The sequence below is a fragment of the Saccopteryx leptura genome, chromosome 13 (assembly GCF_036850995.1).
Source record: "Saccopteryx leptura isolate mSacLep1 chromosome 13, mSacLep1_pri_phased_curated, whole genome shotgun sequence".
In the NCBI taxonomy this organism is placed as follows: domain Eukaryota; kingdom Metazoa; phylum Chordata; class Mammalia; order Chiroptera; family Emballonuridae; genus Saccopteryx; species Saccopteryx leptura.
In genome coordinates, this window is record NC_089515.1 from 48672434 (window position 1) to 48698090 (window position 25657).

The 25657-nt window shown below is 60.4% G+C and overlaps 1 protein-coding gene across 2 annotated transcripts in view; it reads left to right on the forward strand.

Annotated features, from left to right (window-relative positions):
* The window catches only part of SLCO3A1 (solute carrier organic anion transporter family member 3A1), a 309333-nt gene that overhangs the window by 216114 nt on the left and 67562 nt on the right, over positions 1-25657 (forward strand). For both annotated transcript variants that reach the window (XM_066354829.1, XM_066354830.1), the window contains exons 3-4: positions 929-1027; positions 12656-12919. In XM_066354829.1, coding sequence (XP_066210926.1) covers positions 929-1027; positions 12656-12919 — 363 coding nt within the window. The remainder of the gene's footprint in view (positions 1-928; positions 1028-12655; positions 12920-25657) is intronic.

Here is a 25657-nt window from a genome sequence, read left to right on the forward strand (position 1 = left end):
TCATCTCCAGAACCTGTAGAAATGTCAGCATCGGGGAAGTGTCTCTACCAAACTGAAATTTAGTTCCGTAGATAAGAAACTGGAGGTTTCAGTTTGAACTATTTTTCCAAAATGATCCAAAAGATTTGTGCAAAATTAGTCATCAGCTACTTAAGGATGTGTCTAATACTGTCTTCTGATGTCCTACAGAAAAACTTAAGTTTGAACAGCTGTTAAAAAAACAAAGGAAAACCTTAAAAAAAAAAAAAACAACAGGTAGCAATTCTAAATCTGGAGAAAACTGCAGCATTGGAATGTTTCAATATCTAATCAAATGTGCTCCAAGCACAGCGTCATGTCAGCCTTGTCAGCGGCTAAATTTAATGCCCATAAACATTTCATCACGTTTGAAAATAATTTGTGGCTTCAATTTGTCTTGCTTTTAACCAGGATCCCTGAGTTTGCACACTGGGTTCTGGGAAGCCTTTAGCCAACCATAAATTAAACACATCACAGGATGCCAAATAAATGAAAAGGCAAAATTATTAAAAAAAAAAAAAAAAATTCTTTCAAAAATGTTTACAACAGAAAAATTGTGTAGTGTTAGATGACGTATCTGTACTTGCGTTCATTTGATAGGGGGGTGGGGCAGAGTCCCCTGAAAGTAAGTGTCCTTGGGGCCCACAGATAGTTTAAAGTGACCTACCAAGATATTACGGAATTCCTACCTAATACGGAGTGCTTCAGTAGGGTTTCCAAAAATGAGAAATACAAGCTTCTTCCCTCTGGGGTTTTTACAGTCATTCCTGTCATGTCATTTGTGTCCTCAGACATCTCACCCGATTGATGTCAAACAATTTCCTTGGCCTTGGCCTTTTGCTCACCAAATGACATCTGTTTTTTTAATCTTAATTGTTTGTTTCATTATCTTTTTTTCTTTTCCTTTCAGGAATCCTGTTCACCATGCTGGTGTTTGGACCAGCCTGTGGGTTCATCCTGGGCTCTTTCTGTACCAAAATCTACGTGGATGCCGTCTTCATTGATACAAGTAAGCTATGTCTCTGTTTCCGAGCGCCACCCACGAGCCTTCCCCAAAGGCACCATCAGCCTGTGGGTTCCGAGACCCTCCTCCCGAGGCCTGTGGGTTCCGAGACCCTCCTCCCGAGGCCTGTGGGTTCCGAGACCCTCCCTGCCAAGGCCTGTGGGTTCCGAGACCCTCCTCCCAAGGTCTGTGGGTTCCGAGACCCTCCTCCCAAGGTCTGTGGGTTCCGAGACCCTCCTCCCGAGGCCTGTGGGTTCCGAGACCCTCCTCCCAAGGCCTGTGGGTTCCGAGACCCTCCCTGCCAAGGCCTGTGGGTTCCGAGACCCTCCTCCCAAGGTCTGTGGGTTCCGAGACCCTCCTCCCGAGGCCTGTGGGTTCCGAGACCCTCCTCCCGAGGCCTGTGGGTTCCGAGACCCTCCTCCCGAGGCCTGTGGGTTCCGAGACCCTCCTCCCGAGGCCTGTGGGTTCCGAGGCCCTCCTCCCGAGGCCTGTGGGTTCCGAGACCCTCCTCCCAAGGCCTGTGGGTTCCGAGACCCTCCCTGCCAAGGCCTGTGGGTTCCGAGACCCTCCTCCCAAGGCCTGTGGGTTCCGAGACCCTCCTCCCAAGGCCTGTGGGTTCCGAGACCCTCCTCCCAAGGCCTGTGGGTTCCGAGACCCTCCTCCCAAGGTCTGTGGGTTCCAAGACCCCCCTGCCAAGGTCTGTGGGTTCCGAGACCCTCCTCCCAAGGTCTGTGGGTTCCGAGACCCTCCTCCCAAGGTCTGTGGGTTCCGAGACCCTCCTCCCAAGGTCTGTGGGTTCCGAGACCCTCCTCCCAAGGTCTGTGGGTTCCAAGACCCCCCTGCCAAGGTCTGTGGGTTCCGAGACCCTCCTCCCAAGGCCTGTGGGTTCCGAGACCCCCCTGCCAAGGCCTGTGGGTTCCGAGACCCTCCTCCCAAGGCCTGTGGGTTCCAAGACCCTCCTCCCAAGGTCTGTGGGTTCCAAGACCCTTCTCCCAAGGCCTGTGGGTTCCGAGGCCTCCCTGCCAAGGTCTGTGGGTTCTGAGGCCTCCCTGCCAAGGTCTGTGGGTTCCAAGACCCTCCTCCCAAGGTCTGTGGGTTCCGAGACCTCCCTCCCAAGGTCTGTGGGTTCCGAGACCCTCCTCCCGAGATCTGTGGGTTCCGAGACCCTCCTCCCGAGGCCTGTGGGTTCCGAGACCCTCCTCCCAAGGCCTGTGGGTTCCGAGACCTCCTCCCAAGGTCTGTGGGTTCCGAGACCTCCCTCCCAAGGTCTGTGGGTTCCGAGACCCTCCTGCCAAGGTCTGTGGGTTCCGAGACCTTCCTGCCAAGGTCTGTGGGTTCCGAGACCCTCCTGCCAAGGTCTGTGGGTTCCGAGGCCTTCCTGCCAAGCAGCAGCTGTGATGCCCGCACCTCCGCAGTGTAGAAGGAAGGGGTGTGGGTTGCGGTTCCGAGGGCCTGGACCCGAGTCTGTGTCCTGCCAGGGCTTCCTGGGGGCTGAGCAACTCCCCGCCTTGCTGTCACCCTCGCCGTCGGGAGAGGGCCTGGTCTTCCTTGCCGGGCTGTTGTAGGAGTTGACGGAGGGGCTGGAGGTGGAGATGCCTGGCGTAGGCATGTTCCCACTGAATGTCAGCTCATTAACCTGTGTGAGGACCCTACTTTTTAAAAAAAAATTCCATTGATTTGAGAGAGAGAGAGAGAAAGAGAAAGATTGAAAAGCATCAACTTGTTGGTCCATTTAGGGGTCAAACCCATGACCTTGGCACACCAGGACAGCACTCTGTCCGCTGAGCCACTTGGCCAGGGCCAAGGACCCTGCTTTCTAAACCAGGGGTCCCCAAACTTTTTACACAGGGGGCCAGTTCACTGTCCCTCAGACCGTTGGAGGGACCGCCACATACAGTGCTCCTCTCACTGACCACCAATGAGAGAAGTGCGGCAGGGGGCCGGATAAATGGCCTCAGGAGGCTGCATGCGGCCTGCGGGCCGTAGTTCGGGGACGCCTGTTCTAAACGAAACATTTAGAAACACCTGTTGTGTTCTTCGCAGGAAGAGCTAGTGTATTTCTCAGAGTGCTTCAGGCCCGCCAGTTCCTCTGCACTCTTGGGACAGTGCAGCAGTCAGGACTCACATGCAGCTGCCCCGTCCGAGCGGTCTTGCACACCTGGGTATTTCGGTCCCACTGCACGTCCAGAGCAGCTCGGTGGTGCCGGGCAGGGCGAGACTCTGCTCATCGTGGTCCCGGGAGTGTCACCCGACCCCCGCCTCGGGAAACCAGGCTGCAGCAAGTTGCCCACTCACTCTTGAAGCCTCTGCTCAGAAACGGCACACACGGTGTCCACTCCCACGTCAGTGGCCAGAGCAAGCCACGCTGTGCATCGTTGTCCGCGGCTGTCACCAGTCCCCGCGGGCTCGCTGACTCAGAGCGGCAGCCGGCTCTCGCAGTCCGTCTCTGGGGGTCCGGAGCCGGAGGCCGCTTCGCTGGCGGGAAAACACAGTCACGGCGTCGGCCTGGTCTGTGGTCACCTCCGAGCTCACCTGGCGGAAGGTCCGCTTTCAGGGGCACGCCCCCGGGTCCCCTAGACAGGGCAGCCTGCCCTGGAGCGAACGTGGCCCCAGAGAGGACGAGAGAGAGCACCCGAGACCAAGGCTCAGCCGTTTCATAACCCAGACTCAGAAGTGACATCTGTATTCTGTGTGAGAGCCAAGCCGCTGGCTTCAGTCTACACTCTGGAGAAGGGATCATTACACGAGGATGTGAGTCCCAGGGGCGGGTTTCACAGGCTGTGGGCTCAGTCCCCGCCGGCTCCGTGCTCACAACTCCACCGCAAGCCCCACGGAGAACGTTCCATCCTGTGCAGTTAAATGAGCAGACGCACGTTGCCTCTCTCTGCAAACGGGGCGGAAAGTAATTCCAGCCTCTCCTTGTTGCTGATCTATCCCCGAGATCAATAAGAACTCCCGGTCCCCGAGTCCTCCATCCATCATCCCCCGACAGTGCTGAATGGACTAATTCACCCCAAAGAAATAATGCGGCTTTAAATCCAATCAAGTCACTTGGTGATGCACTCCATTAATCCCACTGATATATTTACTTGTAGCTAATGATCTTACAAATTTCCAGGTGGGGGGAGGGGCGGCCCCGACGTAGCCTTATTTATTTATGCCTTTGAGTGCCGCGTCTGTGCGGGAGGTGATTGAGTGCCGCCGTTTTGCGGAAGTCGGTTGGCCCTTTGAACCCTATTCCGAGCAGGAGGGTCACAAAGCCACACGTGAAGGGAGTCAGCTGCCATCTTACTTAACATGGACAGAAAAAGCCAGCTTCCGTGGCTTCCCCCAAGGCCACACAAGACAGGAGAAGCGGATGGGATTGGGGAGGGGGCACAGCCCCGGGGTGACGGGGAAAGCCACCTAGAAGGAGCAGCCACGTGACCTGGCGGCGTGTTTGGCCCTTGGCATACGAGCGGTGGCCCCCTCGAATGTAGACACCATTCTTTTCCAACCCTTTGATAATACATGTGAGGAAACTGAGGCTGAGAGAGGGACAGGAATGTCCCCGGTCCAGGGGGCTGTGTCTGCATAGACTGTGTGTCCTGACTCAGTGTGAGGCGACTCCCATGGCCAGAGCCCCCTCACCAAGCTCCCTCTGGGGGTAAAACCGCCTCTCAGTGCCTGGAGTGGCCAGGGAGTGGACAGGAGGCTGCAGCGGGCTTTGTTTGTCTGCTTGCAGCCCCTCCATGTGCCACGCCTCTGCCTGGCTGGCCCCTCAGCCAGGACTGCTGCCCTCACTTGATTCCGGGCACCCCCTTCCGTCTGTCAAGGTCCAGCGTGAAGCCGCCCCATTTGGGGACTAGGCTCATGGGGGGCTTGTGGCTTGAAGCCCCCCATGAGTGAGGCAGGTGGGTGTGTTTCCTTCTGTCCTGGATTCCGACCTGATGGTGTCTGTGGGGTGGGAGGCAGCCGTGGGAGTCACTCACCGGCTCTCTCTGCCGGCACCCCCTCGGAAGGCCACGGGCATGCAGTGCTGCTTGTCACCAGCAGAGGGCAGAAGAACACAACATATTCTATCAGGGAGCCAGCCTCAAAATTCTCTGGAGTCTCCAGCAATTTTGATTTTTCTAATCCTGTGACTGTAACTTGCTCTGTCTGTGGATGGATTGGGACTGTGTTCGAAGGAGGGGCTCCTCAGTGTTTTTTTTTTAGGGATGACCCCCTCCCATCTTTTCCTCGCCAGTTGAGACAGAGCCCCGCTTTAGGACTGTCCAGTGTATGGGAGCGTGCCCTTAAGCATGACTCCACGGGGGCCGCGCACACAGCCACACAGTAGTGAAGTTGCCTTTGAGAGCTGGGCGGGGGACCGGGAAAGGCGGGGCCTGGAATTGTGGGGAGGCCAGCTGGGCAGGTCCCCCCGTTATGGGGCAGATGGAGGAGAGAGGGTGCCTCCTCTGGTGACAGTCCGGCCCCAGCTGAAGACGCGGGGCTGGGAGAGAGCGACCAGTATGGGAGCAGGTGTGAACTCTGGAAGGAAGGGGGTGACGTGGGGTGCACTGGGCTGACCAGCCGTGGGCGTATCAGAAGCAGGGGTTGATAGCCCGAATGGACCCTGCTGGACGCTGCACACCCACCAGCTGCTGCGCTAGAACCTCGGGATGCCTGCGGGGACTCTCATCACACACACGGCACAGAGGAGGCATCACAGAGGAGGCGTCCTCGGGCAGGGCTGAGCTCCGTGAGTCCCGCCGCACCCGTCCCTGGCCATGTGACCCGGAGGACACGGCCCTGTGTGTGACGACGCGGGTCCGCCGCACAGAACACTTAGCACCGTGTCCGGCGTCTCACAAGCACATGGCAGCGTCTGTGAGACGAAGAACCAAAGCGGTTAACTCGGTCCCACGCCCGGTGGGATGCAGCCCCCAGGCCTGTCTGGCCCCAGCCGAGCGCCCGCTTCCCTCGAGCCTCTCCGGGAACTCGGCCGGAGCCGCCCGCGCCTTGGCGGAGGCCCTGCCGAGGGGCCCTGAGCAGCACCTCCGTGCAGACCTGTCCTGGGTCGCGTACCACAGACCTCCGTGCAGACCTGTCCTGGGCCACGTACCAGCCAGACCTCCCTGCAGACCTGTCCTGGGCCGCGTACCAGCCAGACCTCCGTGCAGACCTGTCCTAGGCCGCGTACCAGCCAGACCTCCGTGCAGACCTGTCCTGGGCCACGTACCAGCCAGACCTCCGTGCAGACCTGTCCTGGGCCACGTACCACAGACCTCCGTGCAGACCTGTCCTAGGCCGCGTACCAGCCAGACCTCCCTGCAGACCTGTCCTGGGCCACGTACCAGCAGACCTCCGTGCAGACCTGTCCTAGGCCGCGTACCACAGACCTCCGTGCAGACCTGTCCTAGGCCGCGTACCAGCCAGACCTCCGTGCAGACCTGTCCTAGGCCGCGTACCAGCAGACCTCCGTGCAGACCTGTCCTAGACCGCGTACCAGCAGACCTCCGTGCATACCTGTCCTAGGCCGCGTACCAGCCAGACCTCCGTGCAGACCTGTCCTGGGCCACGTACCAGCCAGACCTTCGTGCAGACCTGTCCTAGACCGCGTACCAGCCAGACCTCCGTGCAGACCTGTCCTGGGTCGCGTACCAGCCAGACCTCCGTGCAGACCTGTCCTAGACCGCGTACCAGCCAGACCTCCGTGCAGACCTCCGTGCAGACCTGTCCTAGACCGCGTACCAGCCAGACCTCCGTGCAGACCTGTCCTGGGCCACGTACCAGCCAGACCTCCGTGCAGACCTCCGTGCAGACCTGTCCTGGGCCGCGTACCAGCCAGACCTCCGTGCAGACCTCCGTGCAGACCTGTCCTAGACCGCGTACCAGCCAGACCTCCGTGCAGACCTGTCCTGGGCCACGTACCAGCCAGACCTCCGTGCAGACCTGTCCTAGGCCGCGTACCACAGACCTCCGTGCAGACCTGTCCTAGGCCACGTACCAGCCAGACCTCCGTGCAGACCTGTCCTGGGCCGCGTACCAGCCAGACCTCCGTGCAGACCTGTCCTAGGCCGCGTACCAGCAGACGTCCGTGCAGACCTGTCCTAGGCCGCGTACCAGCCAGACCTCCGTGCAGACCTGTCCTAGGCCGCGTACCAGCCAGACCTCCGTGCAGACCTGTCCTGGGCCGCGTACCACAGACCTCCGTGCAGACCTGTCCTAGGCCACGTACCAGCAGACCTCCGTGCAGATCTGTCCTAGACCGCGTACCAGCCAGACCTCCCTGCAGACCTGTCCTGGGCCGCGTACCAGCCAGACCTCCGTGCAGACCTGTCCTAGGCCGCGTACCAGCCAGACCTCCGTGCAGACCTGTCCTAAGCCGCGTACCAGCCAGACCCGCCGCAGCCGCAGGATATTTGCAACTAGAATACAGTGTGTCCCTCTGTCAGCTCCGCGGAAAAGGTCAACAGGCCGAGTCCCCTGGGCTGGCTGCTGTCCCCGGACTCCTTTCTGTCAGACTGATGAGCCCACGACTGGGGTGCTGAGCGCCCCGTGACCCGCCACCCGGCCCCTTCCTGTCCCCACTTTCTAATTAGGTCTGTAACTTAACGATCCTCTTGTACATCTCGGGTCCCCTAGCAAAAGTGGCACGAACTAGGTTAGACAAATAGGTAAATGGACTGAAGAAAGAAAAAAAAAAATCCAAGAACTACCCAGAGAGCCACAGTACCGCTTGTCCGTCAGCGTGGCCCAGGAGGGAGGAGGCGGTGTCCCCAGTTGGCGGTGGTCTGCCGTTCTCACAGTCTCGGGTATCCTCATGGGTCGGTCGGTCGGTCGGCTTCAAGCTGATTCAACCCGAGTTCCAGCGATTTTTCTTTCGCACCTGTAATGGTCCTCAGAGGTGAGGGGAAATCTCGACACACACCCCCTCCCGGTGTTCACATGACCTTCAACAGGGGGAGCTAACAGCAGCCAAGACTTGCTCAGCCTACCCAACAAAACCACGGAAATGCTCCGAAGGTCAGATTCCGAGGTGTGGAAGGGTTAGAATGATGGACGGTATGCAGCAGGAATCCTTCGGGGCCCGGAGACAGCTGTGCAAAGGCCTGCCCGTGCTGGGCGGGCCTCGGGCCAGTGGACCTTTCTGTGGTGGTGGCCCAGAGCGATGCTGTCCTTGCTCCACTTCCGTTCCTGTCCCAGCACCTTCCCCCTGCCTGGAGTGACCCAGGGCTGGGCGAGGGGCTGCAGGGAGCCTCGCCGGTCAGCCCGCAGTGTCCTGAGGGTGCCACGGCAGGTGCGGTCCCCACCCCGTTCTTCTCAGTGTCCCTCCTCGCCCACGGCTCCAGCTCCTTGGGCACTTCGAGGCCTCTGAGTGCACGAGACAGATTGGTGCTTTTCAGTTTTGTTCTGGGCATTTGAGTGACAGCAAGCCTTGCCGAGAGGCTGAAACTCGAGGAACTTTTAAAGATCAAGACGCTAACTAGAACCAGATTGAAAGAGAAGTGAAGAGGTCTCTGCACCTTTCCCCCAGAGTGTACCTCAGACGGTCCTCACGCTTTTCCAAGCCGGCCCGCGACCACTGTTCTTAGAGCGTGAGTTTTCTTGGCTGAGCCTTTTGTATCAGTCAGCCTAGGCTAGGTTCTGCTACTGTAACAAACAAACACTCCTACAGATCTGTGACGAGAATACCAGAGGTTCGTGTCTTGCTTGTACTCTATCCTCAACGCAGGTTAGCGGGGACCTTTTGTTCATTGTAGCCCACTTCCGTGACCTGGCAGGGGAACAGCACAGCAAGTGACGCACCAACTTCTGCGCCCCCCTCCCTCACAACAGTGATGTGACACGTGTCCCCCTGCTCACATTGTATTGGGAAGGCTCTGGTGCATGGCCACACCTGAGGGATATGCAGTCCTCCTTGTTTTCAGAAGAAGAGACCCAAATGGAGACCCTGGTAATATCTACCACCCCGATGCTTGCTGGCTGATAGGGACAGCTTGCCCTCACCATGGAGAATTCTGTACCAGAAGAACAGTCACCTGCTGAGCAGGTGGAGGGAGCGTCTCACCATAACTACCAAAATGTATCCTAACAAAACCAGTCGCTGTGGAGATGAGCAGAGAGAGGAGGTGTCTTAGAAAGACGTGTCTCAGTCGCTTGTCTCCTTGGGATCCACCAATACTAGAACGAAGCTCTGCTCGCCAAGCCGAGCCTGTCCCACGGGCAGCCTGCACCACAGCCTCACCATTTCTTCTCCCCTCGTCTTTCCCTCCCTGCCACGGTGCTCTGGGTGTGTGACGTGGGCCAGATGGGGCAGCATCTCCCAAAACACTCGACTGACTTCACAACAGCCACCAAACCCTGCCCTCCGCACACCTGCCTGCAGAGCCCGCAGGTCTCCTCGCCCAGCCTGACCCCCAGCACGTGCTCTTCCCCGTCTCATACACCGCGAGCACACGCTGGCTTCCCACGCGCACGCATGAGCCCACAGGGAGCGAGCTGACGGGTTCACGGAAGCGCCTGCCTCCCCCGCCTCCCCCCGGGTAGCCCGCCCCCTGGGATGCTGCCTCCCACGCAGCAGAGAGCCACAAACTTCGACTCTCGAGGTGCTGCTGACGGTGCCCCTCAGACAGCTGCCAGGATCTCTCTCTGCGGTCTTTCAGGCCCCTCTCCAGGGCGGGGGACTCGGTCACTCCCCTTCACTGCGTTTTGTTTTCATTCATCGCCCGGTGTCAGGTGAGGACGCGCGGGAAGAGAACGGGGACAGCGTCCCTCTTCCGCTCCTGGGCGAGCGACCACCTCAGCGCCCTCTCCTCCCTGCTCAGGTGGGTGAGGACGCTTTCAGGATCGGTCCCCGGTGTTCTCTCGCGCCACCGTCTTTTGTAAACTCTGTATCTTAACATTCTCGTTCCTGTAAATGCATACCTAAAGTATAGGGAGTTAGGGCTGCCGTGGACAAGGGCCAGCTGTGCCAGGTGGCTCCTGCTCATCCCCTCGTGTGCTCGAGAGGGACGCTCAGGGACGGTAAGGACCTCATCTGGTGTCGCGTGCAAGCACACAGCAGAGCTGGGCTTCGCACCAAGCCCACAGCGCACGACAGCATCTGCTCCCGTGTGTCCCTCGGGTTACTGCTGCTGCGTTGATGTCAGTGTCTCTGGGACAGGGACCCCCCAGTGTCCCAAAGGCCAGCTTGCCATCTACCACAGTGTTGGTGGTCTTAGGCAGTGGTTCCCAACCCCCAGGCCACGGACCGGTTACCGGTCCGTGGGCCATTTGGTACCGGTCCGCAAGAAAGAATAGATAACTTACATTATTTCCGTTCTATTTATATTTAAGTCTGAACGATGTTTTATTTTTAAAAAATGGCCTGACCTGTGGTGGCGCAGTGGATAAAGCATCGATCTGGAAATGCTGAGGTCGCCAGTTCGAAACCCTGGGCTTGCCTGGTCAAGGCACATATGGGAGTTGATGCTTCCAGCTCCTCCCCCCACCCCCGTCTCTCTCTCCTCTCTCTCTCCCTCTCTCCTCTCTAAAATGAATAAGTAAAATTAAAATTAAAAAAAAAAATAACCAGATTCCCTCTGTTACCTCTGTCTAAGACTCACTCTTGACACTTGTCTCAGTCACGTGATACATTTATCCGTCCCACCCTAAAGGCCGGTCTGTGAAAATATTTTCTGACGTTAAACCGGTCCGTGGCCCCAAAAAAGGTTGGGGACCACTGGTCTTAGGCTCATTGCACAAAGCCCACGAATTAACCCAGGGAGCCCAACACAAAGCCCGGACCATCGAGAGAGGCCAGCGGTACAGCAGGGCAGTACGGGTGGTCCAGTGCCTGGCCCTCGGCGTCTGAACGCCTGTGTCCCCCTTTCTCAGCCTCAGTTTCCCCGGCGACATCAACTAGGGCTAATAGGCTGGATTTTGCAGGGTCGTCGGAAGGGTTGACGGGCCCCGTTGAGACCGTCCTCCACCTGGGGCCTGGCGCGGACGGCCAGCCCTCTCCGTGAGCGATGGCTGGCACTGTCTTTGGTGTGAGCTAAAGGGCCTGTTACACATGGTGGTCATCTGGTGCCTCTGGCCATTTTTATCCCCAAGTCTGCCCATCCCTCTGGTCCAGGCCCACAGCCCTGTTAGTTCTCAGCTCATGCGCCACGACCCAGGTCTCCCAAGAACTTCCTCTCAGGCTCTGGGGACCGGGGATAATCATCAGAGACGTTTCTGAGCAGCCCCTCTGGGAGCACTGCCATGGAAGGGGCGGGGGGGGGGGGCGCCCCACCGAGGAGTAAGCTGTAGTTCATGTCTCCGTGACCTCAGCCGGCGAATCAAGCAGCGGTATGAGAGGGCCAAGCCACAGGCACGCTGCCCTTCAGCACGTGTGTCGGCTGCAGGGCTTCCCTGTGGAGGATTGGCCTCCTCCGACCACAGGCCACCGCCGAGGCCGGAATGAACCTGTCCACCGGCCGTGGGGACCCAGGGCCCCGCCATGAATATCCTCATCGCTTAAGAGCTCAGGCTGGTGCCAGACACTCTTCTCCCAAGCGCTTTAGGGCAGGGGGGGTGGCCTGTTCGAACTTCCCCCAGAGTAGATCAGGCCCCTGCTGTTCCTGTCACCACTGTTCTCCACACGAGTCCGCCGAGGCAGAGGGTGACATCCCCGTGAGTCCGCCGGGACAGAGGGTGACACCCCCGTGAGTCCGCCGGGACAGAGGGTGACACCCCCGTGAGTCCGCCGAGGCAGAGGGTGACACCCCCGTGAGTCCACCGGGACAGAGGGTGACACCCCCGTGAGTCCGCCGGGACAGAGGGTGACACCCCCGTGAGTCCGCCGAGGCAGAGGGTGACACCCCCGTGAGTCCGCCGAGGCAGAGGGTGACACCCCCGTGAGTCCGCCGGGACAGAGGGTGACACCCCCGTGAGTCCGCCGGGGCAGAGGGTGACACCCCCGTGAGTCCGCCGGGACAGAGGGTGACACCCCCGTGAGTCCGCCGGGACAGAGGGTGACACCCCCGTGAGTCCGCCGGGACAGAGGGTGACACCCCCGTGAGTCCGCCGGGACAGAGGGTGACATCCCCGTGAGTCCGCCGGGGCAGAGGGTGACATCCCCGTGAGTCCGCCGAGGCAGAGGGTGACATCCCCGGGGAGACGTGGGAAGTGGGAAGGGCTGCAGCCCAGGCATCCTGGCCGTCGACGTCGGTTCTGAGCTACAGACCTGATTTCAGACACGGGAGCTCAGAGTAGCTGCTCGCGGTGGGGGGGCACGAGTGTACCTAGCACAGATGATGCCCTTGGGTAAGAAGTGTGTCTGCCTCCCTGTGGTGCTGTGGGCACACCCTGGCAGTTCTGCCAGGCCGGTGGGTCCCAGCCAGGTCGGTGGATCCCAGCCTGCGTTCAGGGGGTGTCTGGCCCCTTGCTGCTCTTGCTTAGATAGCTACAAGCACAGCACAGAGGAGACAGGGAAGGAGGGAAAGTGACCGGCGTCAGCGCTGGGAGGAGCAGAAGCACCGGTGTGAGACAGCGGGCTGCCCTGCCCAGCATCCGGTCCCCCTGCCCCAGGCCCTTCCCAGCGCTCTCAGCCGGCCGTCTGCGGTCTGCGCGGTGGATGCCCCAGCCGCGGCCACACCCGCGCCCAGCCTGTCCCCCTGCTAACCCGGCCCTTTCTAATCGCAGGCAACCTGGACATCACGCCGGACGACCCGCGCTGGATTGGAGCCTGGTGGGGCGGCTTCCTGCTCTGCGGTGCCTTACTCTTCTTCTCCGCCCTCCTGATGTTCGGGTTCCCCCAGGCCCTGCCCCCACACGCGGACCCCGCCCTGGAGAGCGAGCAGGCCATGCTTCCCGAGCGCGAGTACGAGAGGCCCAAGCCCAGCAACGGGGTCCTGCGGCGCCCCCTGGAGCCGGACAGCAGCGCCTCCTGCTTCCAGCAGCTGAGAGGTGAGGGGCCGGCCCGTGGGTGGCCGGGGGCAGGGGGCCGGGCAGGACCGTGGAGAGCAGGGGGCCGGGCAGGGCGGGCGCTGGGGGGCCTGAGGCGGACTCCTCCTTGCTCCACACGACGTGTCGTCTCCAGTCCTGCGCCTCACTGGTTTCTGAGAGGGCAGCAACCTGCCTTGCAAAGTAGCTGCCCGGTAGTGACGGGCAGCCGGCGAATGTCCCCGGCGGAGAGCCCCATGGCTACGGTAGCAACGGGTGGGTAGTGAGCATAAATGTCTGCCCGGGGAGGAAAGTGGAAGAGGGCAGGAGGAAGGCAGACATTCATGGAACGCTCCTGAACTCCTTATGCGCCTGGACTCGCACGGAAGGGTTGGAGGACTTCTGCACTTGTCCCCTTTGCCCTGAGATGGGCATTCTTCAAAAGCCGCGTCCAAAGGGCATTGCTTAAGGGTCACTCTGCCCTTCCATCCCCTGCAGGAACAGCGAGGCAGATGTTTCCCTGGAGAGAAATAGGAGCTCAGTCTGAATATGAGTCACACCGTAGAATGCAGCGGAATCTCACAGTCATCTCCTTTTTAGAGGGACAGAGACAGAGACAGGAAGGGAGAGAGACGAGAAGCATCAACTCATAGTCGCGACACCTTAGTTTGTTCATTGATTGCTTCTCATATGTGCCTTGACTGGGGGGGGGGGCTGCAGCTGAGCCAGTGACCCCTTGCTCAAGCTAGCCACCTTGGGCTCAAGCCAGCGACCATGGGTCATGTTGATGTTCCCACGCTCAAGCTGGCGACCTTGGGGTTTCAAACGGGGATGTCAGCATCCCGGGTTGATGTTCTATCCACTGCGCCACCACCAGTAAGCTCACCATCATTTTAAAGGGAAAAGGTGCATTTTTTTCTGAAAAAATGGGGAGATACAGGATGCAGAATGAGAATGAGAAGCCCCTCTACCCCCACTGATTTCACATTTGGTCTCTCAAAGGTGAGGAAAAGGATGGTGTGGCCCCCGAAGCTGCTCGGGGTCTGCCCCCCCCCGTGAGGGGTGTGCCCCCCCCCGTGAGAGGTCTGCCCCCCCCAGTGAGGGCTGTGCCCCCCCCCGTGAGGGGTGTGCCGGGCTCCTTAGCTCCCAGGCCCTGCGGGTCCCCCGAGAACCTGCTGTGTCACAGAGACCAGCAGCAGCGTAGCGGGGACACGGCCCCCTCCCTGACAAAAACAGGGCCGCTGTACTGGCCCCCCGGTGACCAGAGGCTGAAGCCTGCTGCCCCCTGGTAGCCCAGCAGCTCAGGGGTACATGGGGCTGGCGTGAGAGTGGGCCTGGTGGGGATCACCCTTGTCCTGGGGAGGGAGAGGAGGCCACCACCATCTTCCCAAGTTTTTCCTCACCCCAGGGTGGTGGTCCTGCCTCCCTGTGGCTGTGGTGCTTATGGCCATCGAGGTCATCTCCAATGATTCACCTCCGGGTGTGCAGAGATGAAACAGATAGAATTCTTCCATCGGAGAGCTCCCGTCCAGTGTCAGGAACAGCCCGGCCCAGCAGTGGCGCCCGCCAGCGCCCAGCCCGAGCTCAGCGGCACCCGGCAGCCCTGGAGGTTGCAGGAAGCACGGGGTTGGCAGGGAACCCACCCTCTGTCTGGGTCGGGGAGGGTGCCACACTGAACCGCGAGGGCGTGTCCCAGCTTCAGGGTGCCTGGGTTGTGATCCAGTTGCTCATGCACTCATCGGTTCAGTCCGTTAGTATCTGTGGAGGCCCTGCTGGGTTCTGGTGACGCAGCGGTGACCAAGGTGCTGACTTGGTGCTTACCGGAGTTGGTCCTGTAGCAGGGAGGCCTGCCGCAGACGGAGCCCCAGCCCCGACCAGCTGAGCATTAGACGTGCAGTGGCTGAGCTTACCGAGACTCACTAGCCCAGGGGTCCCCAAACTCTTTACACAGGGGGCCAGTTCACTGTCCCTCAGACCGTTGGAGGGCCGCCACATACAGTGCTCCTCTCACCACCAATGAAAGAGGTGCCCCTTCCGGAAGTGCAGGGGGGGGGCGGATAAATGGCCTCAGGGGGCCATAGTTTGGGGACGCCTGCGACTAGACCATTGACGACCACAAGCTGTGACCTGTGTACACAGGGGCTCCGCTTCTGGTGATTAATGACTTTTAATATAGAATTAGCAAACCCCTGAGGCAGCAGGTCCCTGAATAGACGTGAGGGATGTCCCAGCAGGAAGGGAAGGCAGTGTCTCCAGTAGAGTCCCCAGGAGCCAGAAGACGGGGACAGGGACTTGAACTGTTGTGTAATGTGTTTTGCACAAGCCGGCTCATGGAGACAGGGCCGTGGGGCTGCACATCCCTCGTTCTCCCCTCACCCCCAGACAGGGTTCTGGCCATGGGGGCATTTCCACCCAGAGCACCCTGCATCACGCCCTGGTGCTCGCGAGTTCTTCGTCCGCCCTGCGGCCCGGAGCGCTGGCTGGTTTCGGCACCACGTCCTGCACGTTCAGGGGTGTGGATGAGCTGAGCAGCCTGGCACGGAGCGGAGGAATTAGCATTACTCTAAGAATCTGCGTGTGGCCATTTCTCATTCGATTTGAGTTTGCCAAACGGGTTTCTTCTCTGGCCATTAATCTGTGTCCCCCGCGGGGCTCTGTAGACGACAGAGGCTCCTGAGCAGGGCAGCCCCTCCACCCCCTTCCCCGCCGGGACCCAGAAGGTCGCCCTGGCCCCTGGCCGCTTGCCTTGGTCCCAGTCCACTCAGCCACTTTCCAATCACGTCCCCTTGGCCACATCCTTCGATTCCCTCTGGCTTTGCCGTGGCCCCTGGTTTCATCTTGACAGCAGCTGCTCGGTGTCATTGCTTCTTCCCGTTTGGAGAGGAGGGTGCCGATCTCTGGTGATAATGGGGGTTGGGGTCTAAGGTTCACTTTTCAGGGCACAAAGGAGACTGTGAGGGGCTGTTCCCAGCCAGGTCAGTCGTCAGCTGGGTTTGCACTGCTTGTGAGGAAGACCCGAGTCCGGTTCTGAAACGGGGTGCACAGGTGGTTCCTTCCCCTGGTGCCGCCCGGACGTCCCCGCCTTGTCGTGGCCGTTGCGTAACCGTTTTTTGCGGCGCAGGCGGCAGGCACCCAGATGTTCAGATTAGTGAGATTCCCATCTCCCGGCCAGGTGCAAGTCTGCACATCCAACACGCATTGTTGCACCTCGGCTGTGCCCACGAACAGCTTCCCCTCTGCTCCGCCGCCTGAGGCGCTCCTCCCTGATCTTGTTCAAGATGCCAGAGCCTTTCCTGAGTCGGCTGTGGGGACCCGTCTCGCCCCCCCGCGGCCCTCCTCTCGTGTCCAGTCCAGCACTGTGTCCGCTCCTCCCTCTTCCTGCGGGGCCGGGACTGGACCTGGTGTGGCCTCCTGTACCCAGGGGCTCAGTTTGCAGAATGGCCCGGGGGGGGGGAGGGAATTCAGGGGACCGAACAGGACAAGGGCACAGTGGAAGCATCGTCAGCCGGTGTCGTCAGCCGGTGTGTTAGGTCTCACGTCTGCAGTTTTGCGTGTCTCCCGTGTCACTTGCCCTGGAGGGGCCTTGGTGGTGGGGAGCTGGCCCCGTTCCTGTCGTGTTCCCTATGGTTTCCGGAACACACCGGACACTCTTCTCTCTGCTGCTGTTGCCGCCTTGGCCCGCTTCTGAGCTGGACCCAGTCCCCCCACCCCAGGAACCCCCCTTCAGCCTCTCCGTGCCCATTCCCCCCATAGGCCCGGCCGTGTATTTGCTCTGTCCCCTGCTGGCCACACAGCCCCCCTGCAAAGCGCTCGCCGGCCCAGGCGGGAGGCAGGGCCTCTCTGCTGCTCTGCATCCGCCCAAAACCGGTGGCTTCTCCAAGGACACAGCTCTCGCCCACGTTCTGTTCCCACTGCGTGGCACGGTGCCCGGCGTGTAGGTGGTGCCGGCTGAGTGAAGGAATGAACAGACAAATGCACGGTTTCTAGCCAGCAAGCACGCACGTGTGCACACACACACACACATACACACGCAGCTACCCTTTGCTTTTCATGCACTGTTGTAGTTAACACCCCCCCCCAGCCCAGTGAGGCATCGGTGCCACCTTACGGATAAGGAAACTGAGGCTTAGAGGTGAAAGGGAAGGCTGTGGACCCTGGCGGGGGGCCCAGGGCCTGTCTTCTTAGCCACTCTGTTATACTGCACCCTCGGGCGCTAAGCTGACTCTCCCTTCAAGAACACGTGTTGTCGGGCTTTTCAGCAGCGCATCCTCGAAGGCCCCTGGCTGCCGGCTCCACGGCCCAGAGCTCCCCTGAAACAGCAGGCCCTCCAGGCTGACTGCACCCGGAGAGGGAGGGAGGGGCCGGCCCCTGGCGAGCGTTGCTGGCACACCCCGACCCTCCCGATGGCCGAGGGGGGCGGTGGCAGAGCTGTGAAGTCTGAAGGCAGAGCCGGCCTTTGGGGGTTGAAAGCGCAGAGCAATCAAGTGCCAAGCACTCTCGTCAGCTACTTCACGCGGAAGGATGAGTGGCCTCTCCCGTCCCAGAGGAGAGCTGCCTCAGGCGACCACCGAGCTGGGGGGGAGACGGGCTGGGGCTGCAGCTCAGAGTCTTCAAAACCAGCCCAGAGGCCTGACCTGTGGTGGTGCAGTGGATAAAGCATCGACCTGGAAATGCTGAGGTTGCCAGTTTGAAACCCTGGGCTTGCCTGGTCAAGGCACATATGGGAGTTGATGCTTCCAGCTCCTCCCCCCTTCTCTCTCTCTCTGTCTCTCTCTCTCTCTCTCCTCTCTCTACCTCTCTGTCTCTCTCTCCTCTCTAAAAATGAATAAATAAAATAAAAAAAAAAAACAAAAACAGCCCAGAGTGTGGACGGAGGTCCCCCCACCTGCCACGTGTCCGGTCGATGAGGACGTTGGGACTGGTCCTCGTGCAGAGCTGGGCCCGGACCCAGGTCTCCAGACTCGAACACCCAGGCTCTTCTCAGCGTTTTGCACAAGGACTCACTCAGCTGTTAGTGAGTGAACCGCAGAGGAGGGAGGGAGTCAGGCCGGGTCGAAGGAACAAGAGCCCTTTTCCATCTTCCCTGACCCCTCCGCTCTGTCATCCTCACGGTGATGGCTGTCACCGTCCGCACAAAGGGACAGAGGCGGAGTCTGTCACCTGGCTGCCCGGTCTTGTCCTGTCCTGCCCTCTGGCCTCTCGTCACACCATTGCCGCCCTGTCCCCCCCAACCCCCCCACCCCGGCCTGTTCGTCCTCTGCGTTCCCCGGGCTCTCCGCCTCCCGGGACCCGGCACGTGCTGTGTCCTCCGGTGGCACCTGAGCCCATCTCGAGGCGTCAGCTCGCACACCGTGTCCTCGGGGATGTTCCCGCCCTCCTGACAGGACCCCCCCGTCCCTAGGCGTGTTGCTCTGTGTCACGGTCACGGCATCACCTTCATACGAGAGATGAGTCACTCACCCCGTGAGTTCCACACGGGAAGTGGGGGGCCTGCGCCGGCTGTGGCCTGTGCCCTTGTACGTAGGTCTTGGTACGTACTTGACAAATGGGGCTCTGTGGATCACTGGACCCGCGCTGCTGCTGCTGTTAAACCTGTTCCCACCCAGCCTCTTCCCAGAGTTCTGACCCGAGTGCCCAGCGGGCCCACAGCGACCCACTGCGTGTGGGAGGTGTCGCGGACCCGGCACTAGGCCTCCTCGTGCTGGTGGCTCTTGGCTATGTGTCTTCTTGCCCATCTCCCTGGAGGGCATGTTGCTTCTCAGCCAGGGCAGCCTTGCACCTCCCAGGGGTCAGCCGGGGCCCACCTGCGCTGACCTGGCGGCAGGACCGACCGAGCTCACGCCTCTGCCTTCTGCGTCCCCACCCCCTGCATTCTCTGCCAGCCAGCAGTCTGTTTCTGTGACATTTTTCTTCATTACAGGCCTGTGCCTTGCAGCTTAATGCAATTGCTGGGAGCAGGGTGATCTGAGAGCCCCTGTGCTGTGGGCTGAACGGCTGAGGGTGTTTCGTCTCACGATTTGTCTTCAGGGCGATGCCCTCTCCACCTGTGCCTTTCCCGTTAAAATCTTTCCTCGATGCCATGGCCAGGGAAACCATCTGCTGGCCCCAGACCCTGGGCGTCCCGGGCCCAGCTGTGGTTCATACGCGGCCTGTCACAGGAGCCCCAGGTCACAGGAGTTGTGGTAGTAGGTCCCCAGGGACCAGACTGGTCAGTGGCTTCATCCTGTTTTCCCCGAGTTGACGGAGGACACGCCGGGGACGGGCTGGAGGAGGTGATGTCCGTGAGTCAGCCGTAGCTCCTGTGCGCCAGGTGTCTCAGCAGAACCCCTGGAATACCACCGGTGAGGGCATCTCGCACCGTGCCCACGCTGGGGGTGCTCCTCGAGTGGTGTTTTCAATGAAGGAAGGAAATAACGAGAAGGCAGCATTTCCTGGTGGGGGTTCCTTGGGACACCGGTCCTCCGAGGTGCTCAGGGAAAACACATCACCTGTGACAGTGGCAGGGGCAGTGGTTATGGGGCTAAGTAATTTTGGGAAAATGTCTACAGTATCTGATCCTCTGGGAGTTCGTACATCACATGGGCGTAGCAGAGGGCAGACTTGGTTTTACTCCGTGTGACCGCAGAAGTTTTCTGTTCAAGTGACGTCTTCGGGCACCTGTGCAGCGTGGCTAGATGGCAGGGCAGGCCATGGGGGGATTGCGAGAGGTACAAGGGGTGCACTGCGCCCACGGGGCAGGGACAGGGGGATGGAGACAGGATGTGGTGTTCTGGCAGGATCTAGAAGGATGGGCCGATCCCTCTTAAACAGACGGAGGGAGGAGGAGGGCTTCTGAGCCTGGAGCCGGTGTGGGCAGAGGCAGGAGACAGGCAGACGCCAGGTGTGGGCAGAGGCAGGAGACAGGCAGACGCCAGGTGTGGGCAGAGGCAGGAGACAGGCAGACGCCAGGTGTGGGCAGAGGCAGGAGACAGGCAGATGCCAGGTGTGGGCAGAGGCAGGAGACAGGCAGACGCCAGGTGTGGGCAGAGACACATCCGTTTGAGGGAGTCGGGTTTGCGAAAGGTCCCGGTGGAGGGCAGGTTGGCATTGGCTCCCACACCCAGCAGGGCTCCCGGGGCCTGCGGCTGCCATGACGCTCAGTGAAATTGTGGGTGAAGCCCTGAGGGCTTTGTTGTTGCCCTTCTGAGCCGCTGGAACCCCCCTCATGAGCCATTGCTTCCCAGCTGGGGGGTCGAGCAGCATCCCCCGTGGGGACTTTAGAGACATGCCCATTCGCCAGTGGGGTGCACCCCAAAGTTCTGATTCTGAGAGTCTGGGGGAGTGGAGGGGACCCGGGCGTCTGGACGACTTTGAGGCCCCCCCCCGGGGGACTCTGAGTGGGCTTCTCATTGACAATGTGCCACAGCGGTACCTTCAGCCATTGCCCATGAGATGAAATGGGGGAGACCCACTCCCGGAGTAAGCCGGGACACTCTGGACCGTGCCCGTCCTGCAGGGTCGCCAGTGGCATCAGGGCACCGCAGGCTCTGAGAAGGCCAGCTCTGAGTCCAGCACTAAGAGGCCTGGATCGCCAGTGGCATCAGGGCACCGCAGGCTCTGAGAAGGCCTGCTCTGAGTCCAGCACTAGAAGGCCTGGGCATCGAGCAGGGCGTCGCAGGCTCTGAGAAGGCCTGCTCTGAGTCCAGCACTAGAAGGCCTGGATCGCCAGTGGCATCAGGGCACCGCAGGCTCTGAGAAGGCCTGCTCTGAGTCCAGCACTAGGAGGCCTGGGCAGCGAGCAGGGCGTCGCAGGCTCTGAGAAGGCCTGCTCTGAGTCCAGCACTAGAAGGCCTGGGCATCGAGCAGGGCATCGCAGGCTCTGAGAAGGCCTGCTCTGAGTCCAGCACTAAGAGGCCTGGGCATCGAGCCGGGCATCGCAGGCTCTGAGAAGGCCTGCTCTAAGTCCAGCACTAGGAGGCCTGGGCATCGAGCCGGGCATCGCAGGCTCTGAGAAGGCCTGCTCTGAGTCCAGCACTAGGAGGCCTGGGCATCGTGCCGGGCATCGCAGGCTCTGAGAAGGCCTGCTCTGAGTCCAGCACTAGGAGGCCTGGGCATCGAGCCGGGCATCGAAGTCAGCCTGGGGGCTCTCCCTCACCTTTCCCTCTGAGCACTGCTGTTCTGGCCTCTCCAGGAGTGAATTCCCTGCTGTGACCTGTCCCGTGAATGCTACGCGCCATCAGCCCTCCTGCCCCTGAAGTAGGGAGCCGTGCTTCCCCGGGGAGGTTCTCTGGGGCAGCGAGAGGTTGTGAAAGGGGCGGCTTGCTCAGAAAGGCCCTTGGTCCTCGCAGTCCTCTTCCGTCCGCTGCCTCCCGCAAGGACAGGCGCCGCGCCCGGGTCTGAGGGAGAAGTCGCCGCGCCCTGGCCCCGTTCCCTAGAGCCCGTCCCTGCCTGCACACTCCCGAGGGAGGGGAGCGGCCGGGGTGACGTCACCTCAGGGCTGCCACTGTCAGAGGCTGACCACGCTCCTGGGGATGCTTTTCTCTTGCTATGAACTGGCTAAGAGGCCACCACACTACAGCTGTTCTCTGAGTGGTGGTTTAAGTGAATCAATAGAGTCGACTGGCTCTGGGTCTCCCCCAGGTAAACGCCCATTTCCTGTGCCCACCGCTTTGGTTTGGTCACTCAGACCACGGCCTTATCGACCCAGCAGGTGCTCGACTAACATCATTTGGTTATGACGTGGCGAGGTGCCGTGGGGACTTGACTCTTGTTTATATCAGGCAGCCTGCGGTCAAGTTGGTTCTGGTTCACATCCTTTTGCTTCAAGTTGTAGAACTTACCGAAGATGTCAAGTGAGGACTTATATACAAGGGACGTGTTACGTTTTCCCTTGTTACCTCACCAAAGACAGAGCCTGGTGGCTACTTCTGTCAACGTTGACAGTGGGGGGCGGTACCGTGACCTTCCCTGGGTCCTGGACAGCCCAGGTGGACACAGGCTCATCTCCAGCAAAAAGGTCAGTGGGTCCGAGGCTGCTGGCTCGGGCCCCGTGCAGGGTAGGCACTCGGTTCCGGAAGACTTCGGGGTGCCACGGCCCCCCTGCCTCCTGGCCCTCCCCGCCGTGCTGGGGGGATGGTGCAGGCGGCTCTGAAGCCAGCAGTGGAAAGGAGCGTGTTAGTGCCTTCACCCTTCTACCACGGCCCAGCGTGTGCGCCTGTGGAGTGCCACCCGCAGTTGGTCTGTTTTCCCAGTTCATGTTTCTTAAGAAACAGCGACAGTTACTTAGCAGTTTGTTCACTTGTTTTGGAGTCTTCCTTCCACCTTGCATTTGTCAGGCATAGGCATCGGCCGTCCCCAGGATGGCGCCCACGTCTGGGGGGGGGGCTGCTCCGTCCCTGCTGCCAGGTGCCTCTTTGGGTTGGAGAGCAAGGACGGCCCAGGTGCAGGGGTCTGGTGGGGCGTGGGTGTGGGACGACAGCCCGCCTGGGCACATGGGAGCCGACGTAGTGGCCCCTGAGCATCGGGCCGTGCGACCTGCATACCCCAGCCTGGGCATTGTTCTCATAGCCCCGTCGTGGTGTGTGCCACGTCCTCCTTACTCCCTCCTTCCTCTTCCATCTGTGCAAAGGCTGCTGTTTATCTTGCCATCACCCGTGCCCTCCACCTCTGCATTCCTCCCCTCTGTTCACCTCTGTGTCCCTCCTCTCTGTCCACCTCTGTGTCCCTCCCCTCTGTCCACCTCTGTGTCCCTCCTCTCTGTCGACCTCTGTGTCCCTCCCCTCTGTCCACCTCTGTGTCCCTCGCCTCTGTCCACCTCTGTGTCCCTCCTCTCTGTCCACCTCTGTGTCCCTCCGCTCTGTCCACCTCTGTGTCCCTCCTCTCTGTCCACCTCTGTGTTCCTCCCCTCTGTCCACCTCTGTGTCCCTCCTCTCTGTCCACCTCTGTGTCCCTCCCCTCTGTCCACCTCTGTGTCCCTCCTCGCTGTTCACCTCTGCGTTCCTCCCCTCTGTCCACCTCTGTGTCCCTCCTCTCTGTCCACCTCTGTGTCCCTCCCCTCTGTCCACCTCTGTGTCCCTCCTCTCTGTCCACCTCTGCGTTCCTCCCCTCTGTCCACCTCTGTGTCCCTCCTCTCTGTCCACCTCTGTGTCCCTCCCCTCTGTCCACCTCTGTGTCCCTCCCCTCTGTCCACCTCTGTGTCCCTCCTCTGTGTCCCTCCCCTCTGTCCACCTCTGTGTCCTCCTCTCTGTCCACCTCTGTGTCCCTCCCCTCTGTTCACCTCTGTGTCCTCCTCTCTGTCCACCTCTGTGTCCCTCCCTTCTGTCCACCTCTGTGTCCTCTCTGTCCACCTCTGTGTCCCTCCCCTCTGTTCACCTCTGTGTCCTCCTCTCTGTCAACCTCAGTGTCCCTCCCCTCTGTCCACCTCTGTGTCCCTTCCCTCTGTCCACCTCTGTGTCCTCCCCTCTGTCCACCTCTGTGTCCCTCCCCTCTGTCCACCTCTGTGTTCCTCCTCTCTGTCCACCTCTGTGTTCTTCCCCTCTGTCCACCTCTGCATCCCTCCACTCTGTCCACCTCTGTGTCCCTCCGCTCTGTCCACCTGTGTGTCCCTCCCCTCTGTCCACCTCTGTGTCCCTCCCCTCTGTCCACCTCTGTGTCCCTCCTCTCTGTCCACCTCTGTGTTCCTCCTCTCTGTCAACCTGTGTCCCTCCCCTCTGTCCACCTCTGTGTCCCTCCCCTCTGTCCACCTCTGTGTCCCTCCTCTGTGTCCCTCCCCTCTGTCCACCTCTGTGTCCCTCCCTTCTGTCCACCTCTGTGTCCTCCTCTCTGTCCACCTCTGTGTCCCTCCCTTCTGTCCACCTCTGTGTCCTCCTCTCTGTCCACCTCTGTGTCCCTCCCCTCTGTTCACCTCTGTGTCCTCCTCTCTGTCAACCTCTGTGTCCCTCCCCTCTGTCCCCCTCTGTGTTCCTCCTCTCTGTCCACCTCTGTGTCCCTCCCCTCTGTTCACCTCTGTGTCCTCCTCTCTGTCAACCTCTGTGTCCCTCCCCTCTGTCCACCTCTGTGTCCCTCCCCTCTGTCCACCTCTGTGTCCTCCCCTCTGTCCACCTCTGTGTCCCTCCCCTCTGTCCACCTCTGTGTTCCTCCTCTCTGTCCACCTCTGTGTTCCTCCCCTCTGTCCACCTCTGCGTCCCTCCTCTCTGTCCACCTCTGCGTCCCTCCGCTCTGTCCACCTCTGTGTCCCTCCCCTCTGTCCACCTCTGTGTCCCTCCCCTCTGTCTACTTCTGTGTTCCTCCTCTCTGTCCACCTCTGTGTTCCTCCCCTCTGTCCACCTCTGCGTCCCTCCTCTCTGTCCACCTCTGTGTCCCTCCGCTCTGTCCACCTCTGTATCCCTCCTCTCTGTCCACCTGTGTCCCTCCTCTCTGTCCACCTCTGTGTTCCTCCTCTCTATCCACCTCTGTGTCCCTCCCCTCTGTCCACCTCTGTGTCCCTCCTCTCTGTCCACCTCTCAGTTTCTCCTCTCTGTCCACCTCTGCGTCCCTCCTCTCTGTCCACCTATGTGTCCCTCCCCTCTGTCCACCTCTGTGTTCCTCCTCTCTGTCCACCTCTGTGTCCCTCCTCTCTGTCCACCTCTGTGTCCCTCCTCTCTGTCCACCTCTCAGTTTCTCCTCTCTGTCCACCTCTGTGTCCCTCCTCTCTGTCCACCTCTCAGTTTCTCCTCTCTGTCCACCTCTCCGTCCCTCCTCTCTGTCCGCCTCTGTGTTCCTCCTCTCTGTCCACCTCTGTGTCCCTCCTCTCTGTCCACCTCTGTGTCCCTCCTCTCTGTCCACCTCTCAGTTTCTCCTCTCTGTCCACCTCTCCGTCCCTCCTCTCTGTCCACCTCTGTGTCCCTCCCCTCTGTCCGCCTCTGTGTCCCTCCTCTCTGTCCACCTCTGTGTCCCTCCGCTCTGTCCACCTCTGTGTCCCTCCTCTCTGTCCACCTCTGTGTCCCTCCCCTCTGTCCACCTCTGTGTCCCTCCTCTCTGTCCACCTCTGTGTCCCTCCCCTCTGTCCACCTCTGTGTCCCTCCTCTCTGTCCACCTCTGTGTCCCTCCCCTCTGTCCACCTCTGTGTCCCTCCCCTCTGTCCACCTCTGTGTCCCTCCTCTGTGTCCCTCCCCTCTGTCCACCTCTGTGTCCTCCTCTCTGTCCACCTCTGTGTCCCTCCCCTCTGTTCACCTCTGTGTCCTCCTCTCTGTCCACCTCTGTGTCCCTCCCTTCTGTCCACCTCTGTGTCCACTCTGTCCACCTCTGTGTCCCTCCCCTCTGTTCACCTCTGTGTCCTCCTCTCTGTCAACCTCAGTGTCCCTCCCCTCTGTCCACCTCTGTGTCCCTTCCCTCTGTCCACCTCTGTGTCCTCCCCTCTGTCCACCTCTGTGTCCCTCCCCTCTGTCCACCTCTGTGTTCCTCCTCTCTGTCCACCTCTGTGTTCTTCCCCTCTGTCCACCTCTGCATCCCTTTACTCTGTCCACCTCTGTGTCCCTCCGCTCTGTCCACCTCTGTGTCCCTCCCCTCTGTCCACCTCTGTGTCCCTCCCCTCTGTCCACCTCTGTGTCCCTCCTCTCTGTCCACCTCTGTGTTCCTCCTCTCTGTCAACCTGTGTCCCTCCCCTCTGTCCACCTCTGTGTCCCTCCCCTCTGTCCACCTCTGTGTCCCTCCTCTGTGTCCCTCCCCTCTGTCCACCTCTGTGTCCCTCCCTTCTGTCCACCTCTGTGTCCTCCTCTCTGTCCACCTCTGTGTCCCTCCCCTCTG